At 47.0% G+C, this 21001-nt stretch overlaps 1 protein-coding gene across 2 annotated transcripts; it reads right to left on the bottom strand.

Moving 5' to 3' along the window:
- Window positions 1-781: 781 nt before the first annotated feature.
- osbp (oxysterol binding protein) lies at window positions 782-19932 on the bottom strand. 2 transcript variants are annotated; one of them, XM_080533918.1, is made up of 17 exons: window positions 19914-19932; window positions 18857-19019; window positions 17858-18066; window positions 16693-16855; window positions 16243-16354; window positions 15636-15834; window positions 15330-15444; window positions 14777-14834; window positions 14511-14678; window positions 13035-13280; window positions 12282-12402; window positions 11857-11960; window positions 11041-11136; window positions 10382-10572; window positions 4598-4911; window positions 1943-2250; window positions 782-939 (listed from the first exon to the last, which is right to left on the bottom strand). In XM_080533918.1, the coding sequence occupies exons 2-16, from the start codon at window positions 18991-18993 to the stop codon at window positions 2108-2110; spliced, it is 2376 nt and encodes a 791-aa protein (XP_080390044.1). In that variant the 5' UTR covers window positions 18994-19019; window positions 19914-19932; the 3' UTR covers window positions 782-939; window positions 1943-2107. The 2 variants fall into 2 exon arrangements, with proteins under 2 accessions (XP_080390044.1, XP_080390045.1); XM_080533919.1 differs by lacking the exon at window positions 19914-19932 and adding an exon at window positions 19565-19799.
- Window positions 19933-21001: the final 1069 nt, after the last annotated feature.

Below are 21001 nucleotides of genomic sequence, written 5' to 3'. Positions count from 1 at the left end.
GACTGGCGGCCATCTTGAATTTGACCTCTCCCGGGCCTCTGGGGTCAAATCTGACTTCCCTCCACACCTGAAAATAAACCTTATGGTATGTACTAACTATGGTAGAAATGTCATGCTTTCTTCAAAAAGTGAACAATTATTGTGCTAAACCGCTCCACTATAACTGAGGTTCATGTCTGAGTACGGGGTAGCTCAGGTTGCAGCGGGATGTACTTGCTTAACTGCGTCACTGAATGTTCGGCTGTGTCGCATGATTATACTGGATGTGCGGAATGTATATTCCATCCACGTTACAGTGCATTTGGTGTGTAAACACAGATTGTTTCCTGATTGCGAGACGTTTTATTGATGAAACAGTGCAAGCAACCCATGCTGTTCTGTGAATGAGACGGGCATTGAGTGATGACCTCCTACTGCCAAGTCATAAAATGATGATAATAATGATGACTGCCTACTGCCTAGTCATATAATGATGATAATGATGATGACAACTGCCTACTGCCTAGTCATATAATTACAGAAAACATGTCGGCAGTTTGGCACATTCCGACATTGACTTCCGTTTTCACGACTTACTAAAAGCGTAAGCTAAGCGTTGTTGAAAATCAACGACACATCTCTAGTCAACTAACACAGCTTGTTTTGTGAGCCTGCTAACAATGTAAAGTAGTGTTCTAGTTATGATGACCCATGTGCTCAAATGTGCACACATGAAGATAGGTGTGTGTATAACAATTCATTAATCAATTCATGACAACAAATATGCACTTCTTCCCGAGCCAGACTTTAATACATCATCAACCTGCGACAGTCACCCAGCTCATCAGACTTGATCTCATCATCACCCTGCGACACCGTTACCACGGCGCCCTGACAGACACCATAACAAAGACAACAAACACGCAAAGAAAACAGAGGACAAGAAAGAAAAAAGACAAACTGAGGGAGGAGCGGAATGAAGTACAGATTGATGGAATGATGGAGTGAGAAAGAACAGATAAAACAAACAAACAAATAGACGAATACAAAATAAAAAAAGACATAGGAAGGAAAACAGTCAACAAGTTAATAATATTAATAATAATATATGCAACACAACAGTGACAAGACAAACATTTAAATGGAAAGAGAGACAAGGAGCTGGAGAAGATCAAAGATGACAGTTACAGTTATCTTCTTAGTGTGGACAATGATCCAGTTTCACTTTGGGTGATGAACAATGAACAGAACCTTCCAGAAACATTTACAACCACCACCATCATCTATCAGGATCATCATTATCATCTTTACCATCAACACCATCCACCATTAATAGCACTATTTATTATGACTTCATTATTTGATATATACACAGACATATTTGCAAGGTTCAGGGGGGTATTCCATCAACGTCGCTAAAGCAAAATCGCGAGACTTATCAAAAATAAGCTTAGATTTTACTTTAACGACCTTGATGGAATAGCCCCCTGCCTCGCTTTGTATTCTTGGTTTTCTCAACTCTTGACTTAAGTACACTTGAAAATAAAATGTGATTTATCTTCTTTTTTTTGGAACAAACACATCTTGTGTGTGTGTGAGAGAGAGAGAGAGGTGTTGTGTAAGTAACAGAGAGAGAGAGTGTGTGAGAGAGAGAGAGAGAGAGAGAGAGAGGTGGAGTGTGATTAACAGAGTGTGAGAGAGAGAAAGACAGAGAGAGAGAGGTGGAGTGTGAGCGAGTGTGAGAGAGAGAGAGAGACAGAGAGAGAGAGAGGTGGAGTGTGATCGAGTGTGAGAGAGAGACAGAGAGCTAGGGAACGAGAGACAGTCTCGTCTGTGGCAGTGGCTCTACAGGGGGGGGGGGGTAATACATTTAGAAGTCTATTATGTTGAAGATGAAGGCAATTAAGCTCCTCCCCCCTGTCTGATCGCAATGTCCTACAGTCCGTCCGTCCGTCCGCCTCACCTTGCTTCATAGACGGGGTGGGGGGGGTGGGGTTCGATGCCCAGTTTGTGTCTTTCTCCCATGCCCCCAAGCCCCCCAGCCTCTCCATCTTTTCCACAGGTCTGGGGTTAGTCCACTTTGCCGGGAGAGGAGGGGTGAGGCGGGGCGGGGGCGGCCATTTTGGAATCAGAAGATCCGGGGGCAGGCGTCCCAGTCGCCCTGGTCCTTGGTCTCCCAGTAGCCACCCTTGTACACGTGCATGCTCTCCCCCGACACGGGGTCGTCCACCCGCTCGAACCACATGGCCTGGTGGCTCTCCTGGTGGGCGGCTGAGGAGAGAGAGAGAGAGAGAGAGGAGAGGGAGAGAGAGAGAGGAGGTAGAGGGGGAGAGAGAGAGAGAGCGAGAGAGAGAGAGAGAGAGGGAGAGGAGGAGAGACAGAAGGTTGTTTGAATGTTGTTGGTCTGACCCATGGGTGGGGGGGGGCAAGCGGAGAGAAGTGGAGGCTTGGTGGAGGGAGGGGGGAACCGGAGAGAACGGGGGACTCGCACGGGTTCCCGATACCGTCCAGTTCGTTCCGTTGGTTCCTTGAGCCCCCCTTGTTCCCTCCGTTTCCCTGCCTCCACCAGGTCTCCCGGCTAACCGGCTACGGCTCCGTCTGACGTGAGGGGTTACCGCGGTTACTCCTCGGGGGGGGGGGGGGGGGGGGGGCTATGGTGTTGCTGTAGTACTACTGTGTCGGTAACGCAGGTAATACTAGCGCAACGGTCTACAGTTCGGCTTCTAAAGAAAACGAAGGGAGAGATGCACAGACTGCACGCACACAAAAACAGTCGGGGGGGAGGGAGGGAGGGGGGGTTACTTGCTTTTGAGCGGAGCCCCATGAGGACTTTCCATGCCTTCCACTGAAGAAGAACAAGATGGACAGAATGAGGGGAAATGACAGAGAAATATATGAAAAAATAAATAAGAAAGACGAGTGAGAGAGTGAGAGTGAGAGTGAGTGTGTGTGTGTGTGTGTGTGTGTGTGTGTGTGTGTGTGAGAGTAGAGGTGAATACTTGCTTTGATAAGGTGAGAGTGGTGGACCTTGAGGAGCTGTGAAAAGATTGAGGGAAAGATGAAATGTGATTGCTAGGATGGATAAATAGATGGATAGACAGATACAGTCGATATAGAGATAGATAGGTATAGAGTTAGATAGATAGATGCTACTTGCTTCCAATAGGCGTGTAAGGTGGGGTGTCCTCTGTGTCAGCTGAACAAAAAGGAATGAAATGATGAAAAAGGAGGGAGGAGAGATACGGAAGAAAAAACGCACCTTTCAGATGTGAGATGAGATGTGAAATCCGACAGCCATCTTGATTCTACGACTGGGCTGTTTCGCTAATTAATGGCCGGCATTATCTTGCGCAGTGGCGTGAAGTACTTTTACACTTCATGACGTTATCCGGTGGGGTTAGCTACAGTCGCTAGCTACCATTCTATCTACTCAGAGATGCTAAAGACAAATCCACCGCTACCCAGAGAGAGTGTGTGTCAGAAAGACAGATAAGGAGAGACTAAAAAAAGAGGGGAGGATGAGGGAGTGTGCTAGGAGGGAGGGAGGGAAGGAGGGAGTGGTACTTGCTTTCGTCAGAAGCCTCGCTGGCCTCTGTAGCGACCTCCACAGCGTGGACTACAGAGACACACAGAAGGGAGGGATGGAAGAAAGGAGGGAACAAGACAACGAAGAAATGACTTTTTCAGAAGATGATGGACCAGATGTATTCACAACACCATCCCGTTATTGTGTGTGTGTGTTGAATAGCGGGAACCGGGTTCTCGACATTTCCCCCACACAAACCCATTCCCGAGATAAATAACCCGCGAGAGACGCGGTAGAAATGACGACAAATCCATTTCCGACGAGCATCGTGACGCAAAACGGAACTGGTAAATGACACGCGCAATGTCTAAATCTGGCTTCTCTCTGCACGATCGATCATCAACGCTCAGTGTGTGTGTGTGTGTGTGTGTGCGTGTGTGTGTGTACTTGTATCCATTCAGACATGGAGGCTGAAACCTGTGCTGTGTCACAGAGCTTTGCTAAAAATAAAACCACACCAATAACGATAAATCCGGAATGATAAATCCTGCCGGCGGCAGAATCCTAAACGTGCGGACGGTTGGACGAAGTGGATCGAGTTCCCTCAGAAATTGGGAATTCTAGATGCTTTAGAATGACACACTCGGTGACCCCCGGGGAAAAAGAAAGGGGATTTATTCTCGGGATGGAAAATGTGTCAGGAAAATATTGTAATAACGAATAACCGCATGTGTGTGCGTGTGTGTGTGTGTGAAGCAGGTAGAGCGATAGAAAGAGTGAGTGAGGGAGAAGGAGGAGGAGAGGGCGGTACTTGCTTTTCAAAGGCGAGTCAGTGATGGAGTCCTCAATGACAGCTTGGAGGAGAGAGACAGACAAGACAGACAGACAAGACGGGTGAACGACCGACCGACAGACAGACAGACAGACACAGGGGGGAAAGACACACCCAGACAGATCCACCGACAAAAAACAACGAACAAAAACGCACAGAAAAAAAACAGACAAAGCTTCCCCTTTTGTCCGTTTTCCCCCAGACGACTCTTGTTCTCCTTCTCTCTCTCTCTCCTCTCCTCCCTCCTAACCCTCTCTCACCATCCTCCGGCGGGCTTCCTGGGCGGGCGGGGGCGGCGGGGGGCTCCTCCATCCCTCTCTCCTCCCCCTCTCCTCCCTCTCCCTCCTGGGGCGGCCCGGTGGCGCTGCGTACGGCCTCCCTCTCCCTCTCCCTGCGGGCGGTCCGCTGCTTCTCCTCCAGGCGCTGCTTCTCGGCGTTGGCCTCGTCCCAGCGGCCCGCCTCCATCAGGCGCTGGTCGGGCCGGCGGCGGCTGTCCGTGGGCGCCACGCCCTCCTCAGGCTCGTTGAGGGTCAGCGCCAGTGAGGAGAAGTAGTACATGGTCTCTGCTCCCTCGCTACGGGAAAGAGAGAGAGTAAGGAAGGAAAGGAAAGAGAAGAATAAGGCCCAATCCCGATTCCCTTTTCTACCCCTATGGCTCGTTTTCGAGTGTGACTCGATTTCGAGCCAAGGCCTTCGAACAGAGCCACAAGCCGTCGGGGTTGAAATCTACCCCTATGAAACGGGACAACCCTTCAAGACTGATAGCTACGTCATCAGTAGTATCGTAGAAAAGCATTGACGCTCGCGACTCATTCACAACTTCACTTTTACGCTATCAATCGATCAAACAAGTCATCAAATAAAAAAGAACAATGATGATTATAAGACCATGACAGAATAACGGCGCTCTAACCTGTATGAAACCTGTGCTCCTACCCTGCCAGTCTGCACTGATTTAGGACAACAGTGCAACAACTTCGCAGCTGAACTTTAGTTACATTTACGGCGTCATATACCATCAATGGGAAACATGGAAAAATGCATGACATACAGATTTAATTTTATGGCGTTCCGAAATCCGAAGTGACAGGAACGCTGGAGAAACAGCCGCTGTCCACTGCATTAATTAACTACATGTCCTTGATGAGTCTCCCGCTCACTGCCCTCCATCAAAAATGGCACATCCATCGATAATATTACATAATAACTAGGGCTGGGTTCAAAAAATCGATTTCCCGATTCTGAATCGATCTTCATAAAAATGAGCGATTATCGATTCATAAATCCCGAGATCGATTATTTATTTTTTTTTTTTTTTTATTATTATTTTTGCTTGCAGCTTCAACCCGCAACGAGATCTCGTGGCCAGATCTCGCGCTACAAGAATTTATCATATCTCACGCAACGTGAGGTCTCAACACTAAAATCTAAAAACATGGCGATGGCAGGGACACTCAAGTCACCACCAGGCTTAAAGTCAGATGTCTGGGTGCATTTTGGATTTTAAAAATGTGACGTTAGAGATGAGCTGGACAAAAGCAAAGTCATATGTAAATAAAAAGTACATTCATGTAACTGCTTTGGAGTCAATTCATTGATATGTTTAACAATGCTACATGTTATAGGGTTCCTTGAACCATTTATAGCATTAGTTCGGAGAATCTCTTTCATATTCAAGCAAAAAATGTATATTGTAACTAGATCGAATCGGAATCGAATCGAATCGAATCGAATCGTGAATCGAATCGAATTGGGAGCTGTGAATCGGAATCGAATCGTTTTGGGAAATCAGTGGCGATACCCAGCCCTAATAATAACAACTGCTCGGATTAGATTGCGAGTTGTTTTGGTATAATAAGTGCCGCAATATAGCGTCATATACCACCCGGGGGGGGGGGGGGGGGGGAATTCGCGCCTATCATGCACAGCCTGTGGATAGATAACTTTAGATAGATAACTTTACATTAAATATGTCTACCATCATCCGCTGTCAAACACCACAATTAATTTCTAAATAAACATGATTGTACATCTCTGTAATCGCCGATGTATTTCTATGGGGAAGGCTGTGCTTGACGATTCCATTGGACTGACGCCGGGCAGAGGAACAGGGACTGTCACCCTGTGACAAACGCGCAGATATGAGTGCTCCGATGTCCTGCTTTGATAGTCTAATGGAAGTGATCAGGTAGGCTACCAGTCCTCTACTGCTAAACCCGAGCGCGCTGGACTGTGGAACTTTCTATGTTAAGCATAGGCACCTCGGCATAACAGCGATTTTTTTGTTATGCTTGTTGTAAAGAAAAGGTCTATAATGCATTGAAATGACATTAGTACATCAGACATGGAAATATGTAATATGCGCGACTGTCCACAAATCAGCCTGTAACGTTAGAAACAGCACCGACATAAAAGCGTTTTTTTTTTGTTATGCTTGTTATAAATAAAAGGTCTATAATGCATTGTAATGACATTAAACTAAGATAATAAGATGGTTATCATAATTTTTCAAATCTTTATTAATAAGTAATTACAGAGAAAGTAAAATGACATTTCCGCATTGAATAGAGCGACATAACATTTCGCAATGCATCCTGGAATCAAGGGGTAGCGTACCCCTATGGCTTCAAAGCTGGTCTGGTCCTGGAATCGCTCAAAATGAAACCATAGTTAGGCCTCGAAATTAAGCCATGGCTCGATGAAATATGAATTGGGACACCCCTACCCCTAAACGTGAACGCGCAAAACGAAGCCATAGGGGTGCAAACTAGGGATGGGACGATTATCGTGTTTATCGTTAATCGCGATAAAAACACCCGCGATAACTTTATCGTGGAGAATTTTAATTAGTTGAATAATCGTCATAATCGTTTTTTTTTTTTTTTTTTTTTTTAATTATTATTTTTAAATGACTGGACTTTTTAAATAGGCACTACATTTTATAAACACTGCTTTGTCTGTCTGTTTTTATTGTATGTATTAATGTATGTGACCTATGTGTGTTTTTTTTTTTTTGGGTTAATATTTTTATTGAGTTTCACAGAGACATGTACACAACAGGACATAACAACAACAACTAGTATCCGTGGGGGAGGTTATTGTCCCATTAATAGTAGAAAACTAGTTTTGCACTTTGTTATGCAGTACATTGTCCATAAACAGAAAATGTTTAAAAACGAAACAAAAACAAAAAAACAGTGGGGGAGGAGGCAATGTCACATATCAGAAATAAACAGAAAAGAAAATGACACAACAAATGCCATAATATATGATATGGGGGGGATCACCCCCATCGGAGACAGCATCCATGTCTTACAGTCCTAAACACAGCGGCAGCACAACACCAGCACAGTAAATAATATTGTGACCCATACATTGTAGATCTGTTACACATTAGTCTTGTGTACTTTCTTGAGTGTAATCCACCAAACCTTTCATTACAATGGCAGCCAGTCTGGTACCAATATAATCTAAGAACGGAGACCAAATCTTATAGAATGTCTTTATCTTACACTTAGACCTATATGTCAGATATTCCATAGGAATCATATCAAAAATTACCTTGTACCATCCAGCTATTGTAGGCGGTTTGCAGTCTATCCATTTCAGCAATATATTTTTCCTTGCACAAAAAGTGAAGATACACAGAAGTCTTTTGGAATGCATACTTTTAAGTTGTTTGTCTGGCAACCCAAACAATAGACACATGGGGTCCTTATCCAATGTAACATCTAGAATTAGATGAATTTTATCCACTATACCTTTCCAGTAATCATCTATATATCTACAAGTCCAAACACAATGAACAAAGCTCCCAACCTCGGTAATACACTTTGTACACATTTCCGATTTGTTATGATCCATTTTATGTCTAAGTTGGGGAGTAATCTGCAAACGTTGTAGTAGTCTAAATTGCGTTTCCTTCGTCCTATTACAGATTGAGATGTCGTTTGCCGATTGCCATATTAGTGACCAAGTTGCTTCATCAGTATTAATGTTCAGGTCATTATTCCAGTCTTTGGGCGTAAATGCAGGTTTGCCTTTATCATATTTTGAAAGTGCTCTATACCCAAGCCCCAGAATGCCTCTCGTCTTTCCAGCAGAGACTATCTCCTCCAGCGGAGAGGGTTGGTGACAGAGGCCAGTGTCTTTTTGGCTATTTAAAAAACTTCGTATCTGAAGGGATCTGAAAAACTCATTTCGTGGTAGGTCATATTTCTTACATAATTGGTCAAATGAAAGTAGTATTTCCGTATCATATAAATGTCCGATAGTAACCATCCCTTTGCTGTCCCACCGCTTGAAACCCCTATCCGTGGCACCAGGGGAGAAGTCTATGTTGCCCCAAACTGGCGAGAGGGAGGATGTCATAATCGTATGTTATAAATAAATAGTAATATAATTGAGATTTCTCACATGAGCCGCGCGCGAATATCCTCACAGAAATGTGTCTCGCGTGATTGTTCAGCCTGCATGGGTAACGTGACTGTCAAGTCAGCCTTGTCAGTCAGTCACTAACGTATGCTAGCCTTCTCACCATGGCTGCATCGGCCCCGTGTCCATTGCCTCACCTTTCCAGGGTTGCCCGCAGGCTTCTATGCATACCTGCAACTAGTGTTCCTTCAGAGAGAGTGTTTAGTGCCAGTGGGCACATTTTAGTGCCAGTGGGCACATACTCACACCTCTCCGAGCACACCTCTCCGAAAAAGTGAACATGTTGACATTTTTGCACTTTAACCTATCTTGAAGCTTTCAAGTCTCTAAGCCACAAGGCTAGCACTCAGTTTGATGACAGAAAAGTGTCAGTGTTCAAGTTTTGTTTGACAGTATTTTTTTCCTTTATTTATGCAGTGATACCTTATAATTTATCATTACCTTATTTAAGATTTTATTAAAGATTTTGATTTTTGTCAAGATGTTTTTAAAATGATGTTAATGTTATTAACATGATTCAATAAAAATACAACAAAATCTAAGTTAAAGTGATTACAGTGTGTTTTATTGGCATTCTAAAAAAAAGTTTCCTTTTTTTTTTTTTTTTTAAATTCTCGCGATAATATCGTGGATCGCGATTATTTTGCCCACGATAATCGTGACATGACATTTTCTAATCGTCCCACCCCTAGTGCAAACAAAGCCGTAGGGGTGAATTGGGATTGGCCCCAAGTATTGTTCTGTTGTCTTTTCTTTTAGAAAGCACAAACGTAGCCCCTACACACATGCTTTTTTAATTTTACTATTTGTACTATCTTTTTCTTTTTCTTGATAAAGACAGTAGAGATTTTTGACAGGAAGGATGGGTGAGAGAGAGAGGAGGGATGACATGCAGGATATGTACTTCTATTGTAAATTGTATCCTGTCTTATTTGTCTCCCACGACTTGTATTTTGTCCAGTTGTCTCACTTGGCAACAAGCTTATGAACATGGCCCAGGCTGCCAAATATGAAAACGAAAAGTTTACATCTAATTTAATTTAATTTTGTCATTTAGCAGACGCTTTTATCCAAAGCGACTTACAATTACGAATTACAGGGACATTCCCCCTGGAGTAACTGAGGGCTAAGTGCCTTACCCAAGGGCACACTAGTAGTGGTGTGGCTTCAGGCGGGATTTGAACTCACAACCTTCCGATCCCAAGTCCAACTCACTATCCACTAGACCACCACTACCCCTCATCTGTAACCCAGTTGTGATATGGCCTGCTCCAGCTGTTGGTATTTCAAGATCTTGGTTGAAAAGGCTTCCTCTAGGCTATGATCAAAGGTGCAGCCAACTTCTAGAATGAGCACCTCTCTGTGATTTTCATTGACAATTACAGCATCGGGGGTGTTTGCTGAAATATTAGAGAACACTTCTGAATCGTCACTACACAGACTGAACATGCTAGGCTTTACAGTGGAGTGCTTGTACAGCGTTGCGGCAGGCCTGAATATGCACACACACACACACACACACACACACACACACACACACACACACACACACACACACACACACACACACACAGAGACACACAGACACACAGACACACACACAGACTCACGGCAGAGGGTTCTTCTTCCAGAGCTCGCGGGCTTTGAGGGTCTGGTAGACGGTCTTGGGCTTGCCCTCTGTGCCGTTCTCCCCCCCTCCCTTGCTGCTCTGCATCACCCTGGAGAACTCCATCTTCTCATCCCACGTCCCCGACAACACGTAGTGGGCCTTCCCCTCCCTGTCTGTCACCACGCCCGTCACCTGAAGGAGGGAGAGAGATGGAGAGACAAAGGGAGAGAGAGAGAGAGAGAAAGAAAGACAGAGGGAGAGAGAGAGAGACAGAGGGGGAGAGAGAGAGAGACAGAGTGAGATATGGAGAGACAGAGGGAGAGAGAGATATGGAGCGAGAGGGAGAGAGAAAGACATAAAGAGAGAGAAAGAGATATGAGAGAGAGAGAGACAGAGGGAGAGAGAGAGAGTTTATTGACGGGGGTAAATTTCCACTTCCGGACTTGATTCCACCTAGGGCTTTGAGCTGGACAAATAAGGAGTGAGAGGGATGAAGGGGGGGAGAGAGAGGGATGAAGAGGGAGAGAGAGGGATGAAGAGGGAGAGGGGGTTCGGCGCCGAATGGGTGTATTCATCTGTGGTGGACGCCGCCGAGAGGAGGAAAGAGGCCCGGTGGTGACCTGGTGAGGAGGGGGGGGGGGTCTCCCCTCAGACACTCACCTTCCTGGCCACGTCCCTGGAGAAGTAGCTGTAGGGGGCGAACTTGAGGTGGCAGCGGTCCCCCGTCAGGTGGTTCACCACGTCTATCTCCCCCGACTGAGAGGAGAGAGAGAGAGAGGGAGGGAGAGAAAAGACACTCTCTCAGGACAGAGGAACAGTGGAATAGATCACCACAACAATCAGTTTCCCGTGTTCCGTGTTTTCACGGCCTGGAAAAAGCGCTTTCATTCCTAACTGCGTTACGCTGCGTACGTGCTTTGAGTATATACGGTCCCCGGCGGGAATCGAACCCACGGCCTAAGCTGTGGTCAGTCGCCACGCTCTACTCGACTGAGTAGACTTCAAAGACAGACTTTGAAGTCATTTTCAAACGTCTATCGTTAAGTTCCACTGAGACTGTCGTCCGATTGTTGGACGTCGGTCTGGGATCCCTTCGGTGTTTCCGCACGTTGAATTAGATTGCGGCGCTTTTTCGACTAGGTGTGTTTTTAGTTTGAGTGGAGTTTTCCCAACGAGTTATCCCTTTGAACTACCAGGGATTCGCAGCTAATATCTTGATGTAAGCGGTGATGAGCAGATATGGATACAGTATCACCTTTTGGGTGTGGCTGTCTGCCTTTTTTTTTGGGGGGGGGGTTAAAAAAAAACAGATATTTTTTTGGTATTATGGATCTAAATATCCCTGTCATAGGAGTTTCAATGGGTATCATAAGGAGAATAAAATACTAATAAAACTAAAAATATAATCAAGTAAAAAATAAAGGAGATGTTGGATGTCTGTCAGCGGTGTGTGTGTCAGCGGTCTGTGTCTCTCACCTGGTCGATCCACAGTTTGCCCACGATGATGTTGTGTACGGTGGTGGTGACCTTCTTCCACGAGTAGTGGTTGTTGCTCTTCTCAAACATGCACTGGATAGACCCTGGGAGGAGAGGGGAGGAGGGGGAGGGGAAGGGGTTACGTCAAGGCGCACGCACAGACAGACAATCACAGACAGACACACCCACACAGATAGACAGACACACACACACAGACAGGCAGACACACACACAGAGAACGACAGACAGACAGACAGACAGACACACACACACACACACACACACACACACACACAGACAGACACAGACAGACACGGACACACACACACACACACACACACACACACACACACCCACCCACCCACACAGCCACCCACACAGCCACCCACCCACCCACACTCTCTCTCTCTCTCTCTCTCTCTCACCCAGAGGCATGATGGAGAGGTATTTGCCCCTGAACTTGCTGGCGAGGGAGATCTCCTGTCTGAGGGTCCAGCCCCGCTCTGAGATGGCGTGGTGGGCCGCCGCGGGGGGGTGGTGACTCACCTGGGGGAGGGGGGGGGGGGGGGGGGGGGGGGGGTGTAGAAGACGGTCAATAAAAAGGTCAGGACATGAATGAACACAGAGGTTTATCAACAAGTTGTTCTGTCCACCGCTGGTCTAAGTGCTCAACCCACTGAAGGAGTGGGACTGTTACTGGGTCTTCTGCTTGTGTGTGTGTGTGTGTGTGTGTGTGTGTGTGTGTGTTCACTATGTGGAGAGAGCTGTAGTTTGACCCATGCGCCACTAGAGGGCGGTGGTGGAGCCCCCTGGCTTGTTGCCTGTCAGAGAGGAGTTTCAGCACCGCTGATGATAGACAGCTCCCTCCCTCCCTCCCTCCCTCACACACAGCAGTGTCTCTCTACACTTTCACTCTGTCACTCCGTCTCCCTCCCAATCTTCCCCTCTCTCTCCCCCCCTCCCAATCTTCCCCTCCCTCCCTCCCGATCTTCCCCTCCCTCCCTCCCGATCTTCCCCTCCCTCCCTCCCTCCCAATCTTCCCCCCTCTCCCTTCCAATCTTCCCCTCTCTCCCTCCCTCCCCCTCCAATCTTCCCCTCTCCCCCTCCCTCCGTCCCTCCCTATCTTCCCCTCCCTCCCTCCCAATCTTCCCCTCTCCCTCCCTCCCTCCCTCCCTCACCTGTTCACACAGTGACCTGTAGCCGCTGTCAGAGAGGCGGTCCAGCTCGTAGGTCTCCCCCAGCAGGGGGTTGAAGGGCTTGCCGGTGCGGTACACCGTGGTGGAGTAGGAGGACACGGTGAAGGCAGCCACGTAGCACAGCTGCTCCAGGGAGCTCTGGCACTTGGCCGCCTTGTCCAGCAGCTCAGAGTACTCCAGGTCCTCCGACAGCCGCTGCAGCATGGAGATGGGCTCGTTGAAGTTCACCTGAGGGCGAGATAAGGGCGTGGGGGGTTAGCAACTGTGACTGCAGTCCGAGGAGATACCATTTACTTTCCGAAATTTGATTAGATTCTACATTATTGTCGTTGCAGAGTACAAGTACCAGACACACCGAAATACAGTTTAGTATCTAACCAGAAGTGCAAATAGTGATATAAAACATAATAGTGATAAGTGACATGATAAGTGATAGGTACAGTATGGTAGTTAGAGGTATACAGGAGATGGATAGCAGTAAGCTATGTACAGTTAAGGTAGATATGTACAGTTAAGGTAGCTATGTACAGTTAAGGTAGATATGTACAGTTAAGGTAGATATGTACAGTTAAGGTAGCTAGGTACAGTTAAGGTAGATATGTACAGTGAAGGTAGCTATGTATAGCTAAGGTAGATATGCACAGTTAAGGTAGATATGTACACTTAAGGTAGCTATGGGCAGTTAAGGTAGATATGTACAGTTAAGGTAGATATGTACAGTTAAGGTAGCTATGTACAGTTAAGGTAGCTATGTAGATATGTACAGTTAAGGTAGATATGTACAGCTAAGGTAGATATGTACAGTTAAGGTAGATATGTACAGCTAAGGTAGATATGTACAGTTAAGGTAGATATGTACAGCTAAGGTAGCTATGGGCAGTTAAGGTAGCTATGTAGATATGTACAGTTAAGGTAGATATGTACAGCTAAGGTAGCTATGTACAGTTAAGGTAGCTATGTACAGTTACGGTACCTAGATACAGTTAAGGTAGATATGTACAGTTAAGGTAGCTATGTACAGTTAAGGTAGCTAGGTACAGTTAAGGTAGATATGTACAGTTAAGGTAGCTATGTACAGTTAAGGTAGCTATGTACAGTTAAGGTAGCTATGTACAGTTAAGGTAGATTTGTCCAGTTAAGGTAGATTTGTCCAGTTAAGGTAGATATGTACAGCTAAGGTAGCTTCAGCCTCTTTAGCCACCAAATTCAGCCACTTTATAGGGTTAGGGGTAAAACCCCAACGACACTGACATAATATCATTTTGGATTGTGAGGCTGACGCACAGTTTTGGTCAAGGGAGGAATAGAACACAATATTTCTGTAGAAGGGCTGACACCGTCCCATAACATCGCTGCTCCCATGCATTTGTCGGGCTCGACTTATTTGCATCCGTACACGGTGCTAATAGGACTCACACACACACACACACACACACACACAGTGCTAGTGTGTCTTACAGGCATGGGGATCTTGGAAAGCTCCTTGCCGATGCAGTTCTTCATGATGCTCCACAAGTTGAGTGAATAGTTGGGCTTGTCGGGGATGTGGGTCCGCCTCTTCTTCACCGGCTCCGCCTCCTGGGGCAGCGGGGACTCGGGATTGGACGCCAGCGACTGTTCGTCAAGCTGACGTGAGAGGAGACACACAGATTGCAGATCAGACTGGATCACAATAGCGTTTCCTACAACAACATAAACATCTTCGGAATCGTCCGACGACTCACCGATTGGTCGTCCATTCCGATCTCGCTGCTGAACCCGCTGACGTTGCTGCCTGACCTCCTGAGGAAAGACAAGAAATCTATATTTATTTTATAATAATAATAATAAACTTTTATTTGTATAGCACTTTTCCTGCAAACGTTGCAGCTCAAAGTGCTTTAATCATTATATAATCGTCATTTAATGATTTAGTTGTTTAAAGGCAATAATATTAAAAAGATGGGTTTTTAGTCTTGACTTGAACATATGTGCTGAGGTTGCATCCCTAATGTAAACTGGCAGTGCATTCCACAATCTGGGGGCATAAAATGAGAATGCAGCCTCACCAAATCTCTTCTTTTGTACATGTGGTACACAGAGAAAACCAGCGTTAGAAGACCTGAGAGTTCTATTGGGCTTTTCTACAAGCTTACAAGAGAGAGAGAGAGAGAGAGAGAGAGAGAGAGAGAGAGAGAGAGAGAGAGAGAGAGAGAGAGAGAGAGAGAGAGAGAGAGAGAGAGAGAGAGAGAGAGAGAGAGAGAGAGAGAGAAGAGCGGTGGCGGTAGCCGTGCAGACCTGTGGTATTTGGGGTCGGCGGGGACGGTGATGTAATCCTGGACGTCCTCCATGGCGTCAAAGAACTCATTCTCATCTTCCTCGTCACTCGCATCGCCCTTCCCCGAGCCTGACCCTGTGTGTGTGAGAGAGAGTGTGTGTGTGTGTGAGAGAGAGAGAGAGAGAGAGAGAGAGAGAGGGAGGGAGGGAAAGAGAGAGAGAGGAGTTAGGATTGTATATCCATCATGGGGGGGGTCGAACTGGAAGGGAGACTTCAGCCCCTCACTAGGGCTAGACGTGAGGGGGTTGAGAGGGTGGGAATCTCACCCTTGTTGTCTATGGCGGTGCTGCTGAGGGAGGAGGGCAGGACCGTGGCCCCCCGGAAGGCCCTCTCCAGGTGGTTGTGCTGCTTGGCCAGCTGCTCCAGGGTCTCCTCCAGCCTCACCCTCTGGTCCCTCTCTGTCTGCAGGGCCTTCTGCAGCCTCTTACTGTGGCTCTGGGCCAGGGCCAGGAAGTCCCGACAGGCCTGGGGGACAGGAGACAGGTCACGTGAGAGGGAGACAGGTCAGGTGAGAGGGAGACAGGTCAGGTGAGAGGGAGACAGGAGGTCACGTGAGAGGGAGACAGGAGGTCACGTGAGAGGGAGACAGGTCACTTGAGAGGGAGACAGGAGGTCACGTGAGAGGGAGACAGGAGGTCACGTGAGAGGGAGACAGGTCACGTGAGAAGGGTGAGGAGACAGTCATGTGAGAGGGAGACAGGTCATGAGAGGGAGACAGTCATTAGAGGGAGACAGGTCATGAGAGGGAGACAGTCATTAGAGGGAGACAGTCACGTGAGAGGTGAGTTTCTAAATCTGCAGGAGACACTTAAGACACAGTTGGACTGTCCCGTCTGGGTGTTCACCAGGACCCCCCCCCCCATCCAAACTCACGTTGATCATGGCATTGGAGGTGATGCGGAACAGCGTGGCTCTCTCCGTCACCTGCCGGATCTTGTCCCCCGTGTCCCCTCCTATCCGCACCCCCTCCAGCTCTGACAGGGACCTGGGGGGGTGGAGAAAGAGGCTGTTGACTCCTCCCGTAACCGACGTGACCCTCCCTTTAACTTCCCCATCCATTTAACGACGCTCACTGACACGCCCCTTTAAAATCACACACGTCCCTCCGAATTGGAAACAAAGTGTTGAATAATGATTCAGGAGCTCTCCTCTGGGCTCACACACCACTTATAACACCACGTCTAACGTGCTAGGAATACATAATGAGTATATTCACTAAGTGAAGTGTTCCAACTGTCTTAGAGCCCACAATAAGGAAATGACTTATCGGGAGAGTCCTGTCAGAGAGACAAACGAAGAGCGCCGGCTTGACCCCCCCCTGACCTTTGCAAGGCGGAGCCGTGCTTGGCGATGAGGTCGTTGCAGGTGCTGAGGTCCTCCACCTTGCTGCCCAGGGTGCGGAGCGTGGACTGGACCTCCGAGTTACGCCCGCTATCCCCCTGACCGCCAGCGGGGGGCGACGTAGGACACTCGTCACCGGAGTCGTCTGGAGAAAGAAGAAGATATAAAAAGAGATGGAGAAGAGGGGGGTTTTAATATCGGGTCAAAATAACCTTCTATTTTATCAAAGACAAAAGTCAACAGTCTCATCACACAAACACAAGAGGGCTGTGACAGGTTGTGAGGTTACCGGCGGATACGTGAGGATGACCGCTTTTCTTTCTTTTTTGTCTTTTTCAGTAAACGCGCTGTTCCTTTAAAGTTCCCGCTAGTGAAAAAAAGAAAGAAAAAAAAAAATCCTTCTTCTAGCACGACGACTGCCAATGCCCCCTGGCCCGGGCATAGATGACCTTTTTCCTGCTATGATTGGTGGATAGATGATTCACTTACTTAGTCAAATGTATCTGTTGTAAGTCGCTTTGGAATAAGGCGTCTGCTACATGCCAAAAATATAATTGTAAGCTAGCATGCTAGATGAGGGGGAGGGGGGGGAGGTATGCCTGTATAAGCAGGGCAACGTAAATATACTTGTGTTCCTGGCACAGAACTTAAAGGAAGAGGCCTAATAATACAAAGTTCTTACAGTTCACCTAACTTGCTATTAAACGGCACCTGTTTATTTCTCTGGTAGCCTGTTAATTTAAAAGGACAAGCAGAACGATGTATTCGCCCTGACCAAAGTAGGCTTCACGTCCCTGTTATTTTATTCGCGTACACTATTTCTGTTCCGTGCGTTCATATGGCAGGCGCTTTTGTTCAATATGTGTGCGCTGATGTTCTTGCTTTCTGTTTAATTCAGAAAAGATCTTAGAAACATTGGATGTGTTCACTGGCTATTCAGTAGCAGCCAGAGCAGTCGACCACAAGGTCACTCCGACTCTCTCCTGTATCAGAGTTGTGTTCCCACTGCGAAAAGGGTTATTTGCACAACAACCGACGGTGACGCAAAATGACATGACCTTCATAGCCCTAAAACACACTCTCTCACACACACACACACACACACACACACACACACACACACACACACACAGTCTCTCAGCCTCACCAGACTCGGCCTGGTTGCGTACGGCCTTGGCCTTGGCCAGCTCCAGGGCGGTGATCCAGCGCTGGCGCTCCACCTCGGTGCTGGCCTTCAGGTGGTACGTCTGGGCCCCGCCGTTGGAGATGACAAAGTTACACGAGTCCTCCACGGCGATATTGGCCGTGGCCAGGTTGATGGTGCCCCGGCACGTGTGACCCATCTCTGCCTGGGTCCTGGAGAGAGTGGGGGGGGGGGGGGGCGGGGGGAGAGGTACAGAGGATGGGGGGTAGGGGATGAGAGGAGGCACAGGAGGAAAGAAGTTAAGTATTAGATGGGAGAAAAGGGGGTAGAGAGGGAGAGGGGGGGGAAGGTGAATGCTTTAACACGCAGAGAGACAGTGGCATCAGTTGGAGTATATCAACCTCACATTACACAACAACACTGTAGAATTACTGAATGGGCAACAACGACCTTCGCTCCACATGGATGCTTTCCTCCAGACCCTCATGTTAGAAACGCTGACAAACATGCAGCAGAAAGGGAACCATTCTCGGGGGGGGGGGGGGGGGCGTCAGCGGAACACGATACTCAAATAACAATCGGTTGCAATAAAAACCAGATGACGACAGCTTATGGCCTGCATGTTGTCTAACTACATTGCTGATATGGGACCGAGGCAGATCAAGGGTGTTTCAATAATGGGGCAGCAATATCCATGATCTGAACTTCCACATGTATTGGTTTGGCAAGCATGGTGGTTACACACCTTGTAGGGCCAACAACACAGCACAGACTCTGCAACTTGGCAACACGCAGAGAGAGACTACATTGTAAAAAATGACTCAGATAAGATGAACAGTGTGTGAATTGGAGGTTGGGCACAAACAGTATTGTTTGCACGGATCATCACGCACGCAGATCCCAAGCATCCAACACATTATACACGTCATTATACTAAGTTTTAACTAGCTACAGATCATTAATAACCATTAGATCGAGGAGAACAGTGTCCCATCTACTCACCTGTAGTATGACAGTAGACCGTTGCTCAGGACGAACCATCGTCGCTGGTAGCCCTTGATGTAGTTGGTCCACTTGAACAGCCAACCTTTATACGTGTCTCCGGCGGGGGTGGGGGTGGGCGCCTTGGGCTCCGACATCACGACAGCCCGAGGCTTCACAGGCCCTGATGAGATGAAAACAAGTCAGACGACCTGAAGCAGGTGACGGAAGAAATCCTTCCACACTCTTCAGTCGCTGCCTGCTACATTAGATTGTGTGTCTAATCGAAAACACCTTTCGACCAAAGTCAACTAACTCCCTGATATAGATCGCGACCTACTTGTTTGGGTTTGACAAGCCTAGGCTACAGTTGGGTTGTCCAGAGAAGATCCTCTAACTAACTACCCCAGGGTAGGTAGGGTAGCAGAGGCTCCAGACTGACAGCTAGCTAGCCTCTCTGACTGACAGGTGGTACACCTTCCTAGACAGGACTCAGCTCGTTCCACCGCAACCAAACACACTTCTAATTCTCAATTAAACGTGGCACATCGAGTACACGTGTATCATAACGGGATCGATAGTTATTTCGATCGATACGACCGCTGATCTATCAGAGATCAGACCACTGTGGTGCTCTGAGAGCTAACGCAGGTAGCCAGCTAGTCAGCTGTGGAGGGGATGACGCGACTTGCAAGACAGAGGCAAAGCCACCCGATTAATGTCTCCTACACTTTGACAGGTCTCTCAACGCACAGCCGAGACGATTCGCTATCACGTCAGTGAGACTCGACACGTCTTCATCGAGCACTTTGATCGATCCGACTTTGAAGAAGCGCTGTCAACAACGTAGCGGCCTAGCACCCCGCACAGCCTGGGCCTGCCGTAGGGCTCGACGCGGGCTTCACCGCGATGACACGCGGGTCCATCTCTGCCAGGAGGACGGAGTCTCTGAGGACCACCGAGGCGTTATTGAGCAGCGGAACCTCGACTGAAGACGTCTCGACCTATGATTGACATCGAAGACATTCGTTTCTGCTCTGGCTTAGCTAATCAACACAATCATGTTCTCACAACCAACCTTAATCACGGGGAAAAACTGACGCAATTTCCTTGTGGTTAGGTTGATAAGTTCAACATCCGACTGAGTGTCCGGCAGTGTGATGATGGAAATGAAAGTAACTGACTCGTTATTCTGTATTCAAGTCCTGTTCAACAACCACAAGTATACATTAAATACAGGTAAAAAAGCGTGTTAGCCATACGTGTAGGCGTTAAGTATGTGTTGTTGGTTTGACATGTTTGTATTCCTTAAATAGGTAGCTTGAATTAAATCGTAAATGTAAAACAACGTGTTTAATAAAGTTTTTGTTTTTACATGTTTTTTTTGTCTTTGGTTAACATGAAATCAACATGTAAACATTGAATGATTCTACTTTTTTTTTGCTGGAATTTCACTCAGGTGCGTTGGTATACACGCTCTGGAAATCTGATCAGCACTCATGGAATGCCTCTTGTCCAATCAAATTACTTGGCCCCTTTGTGACGTTGAACCCAGTGTGCGCTCCGGCGCTCTCAGAGCGAATCTACGAACGCATTCTCAGGTGCGTGGCTCATCTACGGCGCCATCTACTGGGCAGGTTTATTAGTACACGACGTTTGATTTCTCATCACCGTTTCGCATCACCATCAACTTTTGTGACAGAGAGACGACTTTCTACCTGTTGCTGTGCTTCTGAGCATCATTTGATGTGAGAAGATCTTAGCATGACGATGTGAAATCACATATAATATAGTTCATTGGTTGTTGGTTTGTTAAGTATTCGATTGTAATCTTCTTGTTTGTTAATTATTCGAGTGTAATCTTCTTGTTTGTTCATTATTCGAGTGTAATCTTCTTGCCACAACGTAAGGACTGAGCTCTGGCTAACTATTGATCCATATGTAGGATTTGACATCGATTGCTCTGCTCTCAAGATATTATAACTTTTAGGAAAAAATCAAAGATGATCTAAAACATTTACCTCACTGCAATACACAGGCAAATACACATCCGAGAGTGGAAATAGTACCGTATCCTAGGGTAGATATTTATCGTCATATGCAGTCATATCATATACTTTATAACACATGTACAGACGTTATAACATATTCTCTTCATGGCTGTTT

The sequence above is a fragment of the Nansenia antarctica genome (assembly GCF_963989245.1).
Source record: "Nansenia antarctica genome assembly, chromosome: 6".
NCBI classification, from domain to species: Eukaryota; Metazoa; Chordata; class Actinopteri; order Argentiniformes; family Microstomatidae; genus Nansenia; species Nansenia antarctica.
Note: the sequence above shows the minus strand (reverse complement) of the source record. Positions and strands in the feature narration are given on the sequence as shown.

What these genes read in the sequence shown, in the direction of transcription:
- osbp (XM_080533918.1), bottom strand. Translation starts at nt 18,993, where the DNA reads ATGTCGGAGCCCAAGGCGCCCACCCCCACCCCCGCCGGAGACACGTAT. An exon ending in CACGGCTCCGCCTTGCAAAG is followed by an intron (nt 16,355 to 16,692) that starts GTCAGGGGGGGG and finishes CCACCCCCCCAG; the next exon opens with GTCCCTGTCAGAGCTGGAGG. An exon ending in TCGGAATGGACGACCAATCG is followed by an intron (nt 14,679 to 14,776) that starts GTGAGTCGTCGG and finishes CTCTCACGTCAG; the next exon opens with CTTGACGAACAGTCGCTGGC.